Source organism: Tupaia chinensis, unplaced genomic scaffold (assembly GCF_000334495.1).
Source record: "Tupaia chinensis unplaced genomic scaffold, TupChi_1.0 Scaffold000539_1, whole genome shotgun sequence".
In the NCBI taxonomy this organism is placed as follows: domain Eukaryota; kingdom Metazoa; phylum Chordata; class Mammalia; order Scandentia; family Tupaiidae; genus Tupaia; species Tupaia belangeri.
In genome coordinates, this window is record NW_006160052.1 from 607,557 (window position 1) to 613,507 (window position 5,951).

The following is a 5,951-nucleotide window of genomic DNA, read 5'->3' on the forward strand; positions in this document are numbered from 1 at the left end:
CGGCGGGCGCGAGCGCTCTGGACCCGCTGTCCGGACGGTTGGGGACTCGTTCCAGTCCACGCTGAGCCGTGCGCCGCCAGCCGCCTGTTACCACGAAGCGCACGGTCCGACCCCGGGAACGTGGCACTGTCGCACGGTCCCGGGGGCTCTTCGCTGTCAGGCACGTCTGTACTTTGGTTGGTGCCTTGGTCTATGGGGAACACCCTCCGGGGCCGCGATCACCTGGACCAGAGGCGCTCGGGCCGCCGGGACTTGTAGGCCCTAGAGTCCGTCTAGTCCATTGGTCACCCCTTTTGGACATGAATAGGGTTGAAAACCGCTGCGTTTTACGGCGTTCAAGCGCGGTGGTCGAATTGCACCGAAAACGGGTGGGCATGTATTGAGTGCATGCTGCGCGCTGAGCCTTGGTAGGTTGCCGGGGCGCAAGGAGGCGCGCTCCAGGAAAACGGAGAAGGGATTGTGTGGCCATGGGCGTGGGGAGAGTGGGGGGAGTGTGATTTCTTGCCTTCTGTCTCTCTGGCAAGCACATTCGCTCTGTATCAAAAATCTCCAAAAAAAAAAAAAAAGGTCCCTTGAGTTTACTCTCCATTGAGGTTGTAAATTTATGCCGAGTTGTTTCTTCGGGACTGAATGAAAGACATCACAGGACTTCCTCGTGTGGGGTTTCTGGGCCTGCTGCCTGTGGTGCTCTATGAATTACTACATTTTCATAAATCTTGTAATTAACTTGTTACATTGCAATGTGTGTGTGTTAGATATAAACTTTGAAAACATACCACAGTTTTGTAACCTGTTTCCACATTTATTTCATTTTTATGACCAGAAGTCTCCTAAAAGGGAAGTGGATCCAAATCTTGCTTAATTTACAGGAACAGGTTGTCATTTGGGACTTGGTCCTGCAAGCAGTTTTGATGCCTTTGAAAGACGAACATATTCACAGATCAGAAAATCATTTGTCAGGCTGCTTGCTCCTAGTGTTTGATTTTGGAAAATAAGATCACAGTTGACTAAATGGTAGAAATTTTCAAACTTATCAGGTAATGGAATACTTGGAAATAATGATTTTTTTTTTTTTGGAGAGGTTTTTGCTATAGGGTGTGTGCGCTTGCCAGACAGACAGAGAGAGACAGAGAGACAGAAAGCGAGAAATTACCCCCCAGGGGGGATGGCCACGCCACAATCCCTTCTCCTCCATTCTCCTCTCGGGATCTTGGGCACGCACGCACACGCGCCCGGCATGAGTTTAAGCCACCGGGTCAGGGACTCGAACCATGTTCGACTATGTGGGAGTCCAGCGACATAGCCATTACGCTAAGTGCTGGTCCCAAAATAATGATTTTTTTGTAGAACACTGAAATACTGCTCTTTCATACTTAACTGTAGCCTTGTTTGGTTAAATTCTGTTTTGTATCTTCGTACCAAAAAAGTGTGCCATATATTAAGTACATTTTTATTTTGACAAAATACTATCAGCTGCTTCAATTTTACCATAACTTTGAATTAGACCTTGATTTTTCACCATATAATCCTAATTCAAATATTCAAAAGGATTTTCATATATCCTTTCAGGATTTGGGGCACACATGCACACACACCCAGCATGAGTTTAAAGCCAGGGTCCAGGACTTGAACTGCAATTGGCCATGTAGGAGTCCAGTGACGTAACCATTATGCCATCTGCTGTTCCCAGTAGGAGGAATCTTAAGAATGTTGATAATATTTTTTTTTGAGATTTTCGCTATAGGGCGCGTGCACTCTCCAGACAGACAGAGAGAGACATAGAGACAGAAAGCAAGAAATCACCCCCCAGGGGGGATGGTCACGCCGCAATTCCTTCTCCTCCATTCTCCTCTCGGGGTCTTGGGCATGCACGCACAAGCGCCCGGCGTGAGATTTAAGCCACCCGGTCCGGGATGCGAACCACGGTCAACTACGTGGGAGTCCAGGGACATAGCCATTACGCTAACTGCTGGTTCCCCGATAATATATTTTTAAATTTATCTTTATTGGGAAAAAAATTTGCTAGAGGGAGCATGTGCTTGCCACAGAGAGACAAAGAGACAGAGAGAGAAAGCACTCCCCCAGGAGGTTGGTCATACTGCAGTCCTTCTCCTCTATTCTATTCTCCTCTCAGGATTTTGGGCACACACACACACATATAACCTGTGTTTCCCAAGTCACGGGGTCCAGGACTCAAACCACACAGTTGATCATATGGGATCCGGCCACCTTACCCACCATGCCACTTGTGAAAGTGATCTTTTTCTGTCATATTAGCATGTATTGGGATTTGACTTTTACATGCATTCTCTTGTATTTTACCACTTAACTTTCTAATTACATCTAAACTTTTTGATGAAGTCTCTTGCACTTTCTGTGTGTAAAAAACTTTTATAAACAGTGACGATTTGTCTTCTCCATCGAATAGTTACATATCTTCTTTTGCTTGTGTCATTGCATTAACCAGAATTTTTATTACAAATTAAATTATACTAAATTGTAAGTGCCAGAGGTAATTTTTTTTTCTTTGTTTCATTCTTTTAAGCATTAAATATTTTAAATAGCATACTTTTCAATCCGTTACCACACTAGGTCACTAGTTTTCTTTCAGTAACATGATATATCATTCTAAAGAATTTCTATTATTTATTTAGAAAGTAGAAACAAAAGACGCATCATGAAAAATATCTCAACAAGAAGAGGAAATATTATAAAATGGTAAGGAATTCATGGCGTTTATGAGGATTTTCGTTATTCTAAGTAGCCAATTATAAATATAGGATAATCCTGGTAAGTGATATATGTGGTTCTATATACCAATCATAAATTTATATGTTAAAAATATAAGGGCCAGCAGGTGGCTAGGTGGTTAAGACACTGGATCCCACATGGCCAACTTTGTGGTTTGAGTCCTGGACCCACTGGCTTGAAAAATCACACCAGGCAAGTGTGTGTGTGCCCAGAATCCTGAGAGGAGTATGGAGGTGAAAGGATTGCAGGGTGGCCATCTCGTCTGGGGGATGATTTCTCACTTCCCTCTCTCTGCCTCTCTCTGGTGAGCACATGTGTCCTAGTCGGCAAGCTCAGCAATGAACTGTATGTACTGTGCTTTTTTTTTTTTTCTAAGTATTTTTTTCTTTATTCTTGATAGAATGTGTACATGTCCTTGTGAGAGAGACAGGAGCAGCCTCCAGAGCCTGGTCATGTTACGGTCCCCTCCCTCTAGTCCTCCAGCACATTGGACCATGGGCATTCCCTGTGGCTGGCAGGTTCCAGGCTGACCAGGCTGAGGATTCGAACTGCAGTGGCCGGTGTGATCCCGCTTCTCTTGAGCAGCACGTGACCGCTGGGCCATGGAGCCGTTCTGAACTGTACTCGTATTTGGTCTGTCAGCCATGTGATAAGGAGCATGAGAGAGAGTTTTTTATTTATTCTCCTACTAAACACTCCTCATTTATTTATATGTTTTCTCAGCAAGCCAGTAAACTATTCTTGACTTTTCTCAAAGAAAAAAATTTTTTTATTCACTGAGTGAAATAATAAAACCTGTATCTACGTGTCTCTTAGAGTAACTTCAACTAACAATTACATTTCTCTCTGCCTTCTGGATGGACATGGGAAAGTATGAAATGTGTTCAGTATTGTAGGGATGGTGGGCGAGATTACTGGGAATTAGAGGGAGGCCCGAACCCCTTGGTAGAGCTGATGTTCCATCATACCATTGAGGATTGCTATTCCTCAGTTAAGAGTACAATTCGTTTTATTTATTTATTTTTCTGAGAAGTTTTTTTTGTTTGTTTGTTTTTTTGTGTTTTTTTTGTTTTTTTGTTTTTTTGTTTTTTTTTTGCTATAGGATGCGTGCACTTGCTGGAGAGACAGAGAAACAGAAAACAAGAAATCTCCTCCAGGGAAAGGGGGAATGGCCATGCCACAATCCCTTCTCCTCTTGGGATTTTGGGCATACATGAACATGTGCTTGGTGTGAGTTTAAAGCTGCTGTGTCCAGGGCTTGAACTGCGGTAGACCACATGAGAGTCTAGTGCCTTAACCACTACGCCACCTTCTGGTCCCTGAATTATGTCTTCTTAATTGTCTTGAGGGTACTGAAGGTTGAATAAGAAGAGAGGAAGGGCCAGCCAGTAGCATGGTGGTTAAGGCAGCAGTGTGGGTGTGGCTGACTATAGGGATCAATCTCCAGACCTGTCGGCTTGAGAAACACATTGGGAGTGGACACATGCATGCCCCGAATCCTGTAAGAAATGGAGGAGAAGGGATTGTGGCATGGCCATCCCCCATGGGGGGTGCTTTCTCTCTCTCTTTCTCAATGTCTCTCTCCAGTGATTGCATGGAACCGCTGACAACAAAAAAGTAAGGGAACAGCTGGGTGTGGTGGCTTGCACCTCTGGTCTCAGCTACTTAGGAAGTGGAGGCAGGAGTATCACAAGTTTGAGGCCAGCCTGGGCAACATAGCGAGACTCTGTTTTACTCTGTTAAAATACTTTTGAATGAAAACTTTTTTTAAAAACTTAAAAAAAACAAAAGGTAAGAGAACATTTTAGTTTCCATTGACATTTTTCAGTGGTTCTTACTTGTGGCATAGGGACCACTGCTGGGTTTGAAGTTTTTCCAGAAAGTCTACAGACTTGGCTATTATTGTGATACTTTTTAAAAATTATTTATTTATTTGTTTTTTTACATTTTCCCACAAACATTTATTTTACATATCAAAAAATTTTGCTCAGACTCTGTAGTTCTTGACAGTTAATGAACAACTTTCACAATTTCCAAAAAAATGAATTTAAAAAATAACCTTCAAAATATTTGTTTTACTTTTGTTTGTGACTCTATAACAACAGAGATGGTATGATTTTAAATATTTTTGAGAAAAATATTTACATGTCAACTACTCAAACTGTCGAAAAGCAAACACCCAGCACAGTAGTCACACATAAACCTTCTCAGTTCAGCCCTGCCTACCAAGTATTCTGTGATATACCACCTGCTAGCAAAGATCAGTCTCTTTTTCTTCCTTCAGAGTCTTCCTCAAGGTAATCCTCTGGTTGTGGCTGCTCTTTTGCAATCTCTACTGACTACAGTGCTGGGTTGGAAAATTCCGGGTTATTGTATGGTACGAATTCTTTCCTATGGCTTCTCTAATCCTCTCTGCCAGGCAGAGCTGTTCATGGTGCCAGGCCATCTTTCCAAGAGCTTCTGTTGACTTCCTTGAGACTTACCTTAGTTCCATAGTTTTCTGGTCATATCTTCAAATATGACATTCCAGTCAAAACCCTGGCAATAATAAGTATCTCTAATTTCTGATGCAAGGCAACAGGTGTTATTGAACTATGCAAATGACCCTTCTGCCACAAAATAATAATACAAATATTTTCCAATCCCAGAGGGGTTAGGAAGGGAGAAAAGTTTATGCTTAGATTTAAAACAAACAAACCATTTTAACAAATTACTGAACCTATCAACAGCTAAAAAGAAAGCTAAATCCTTAAATCTGGAAAAACAAAGCATAGAAGAAAATCAGTAATGTTTCAGTCAAAGGTCATAAAATTCTATTTACCAGTTCAGTCTCACGTGATTAATTTCTCTTCTGTTGAATCTGCCGTGTTACTGTGGTCTGATCTTTCCGTTTAAGCCCTGGAAGTTAACATTCACTGTGATTACTGATATTTCTGCTTGTCTCTAACATGAGTTTGGTCATTTTCTTGGTTGCTTTTTGTTCTCTTATTTCTGCCTGTCTACCTTCAGTTTTCCTGGGATAGCACTCCCTTCAGAACCTCTTGAAGAACTGGTTTGGTGCTGGTAAATTCTTTAAGGTTTTGTTTATCTGAGAATGTATTTATCTTTTCTTTCCATATGAAGGATAATATTGCCAGGTATAGTATTCTTGGTTGAAATCACTTTTCATTTAACACTTTGAGTATGTTTTCCCACTCTTT

General features: G+C 42.0%; 1 protein-coding gene across 6 annotated transcripts in view; it reads left to right on the forward strand.

Moving 5' to 3' along the window:
* The first annotated feature begins 167 nt into the window (after positions 1-167).
* CC2D2B (coiled-coil and C2 domain containing 2B) overlaps positions 168-5,951 on the forward strand; it is a 141,351-nt gene continuing 135,567 nt past the window's right edge. For all 6 annotated transcript variants that reach the window (XM_006157315.1, XM_014591193.1, XM_014591191.1 and 3 more), the window contains exons 1-2: positions 168-407; positions 2,655-2,718. In XM_006157315.1, coding sequence (XP_006157377.1) covers positions 2,716-2,718 — 3 coding nt within the window. In that variant the 5' untranslated portion in view covers positions 168-407; positions 2,655-2,715. The remainder of the gene's footprint in view (positions 408-2,654; positions 2,719-5,951) is intronic.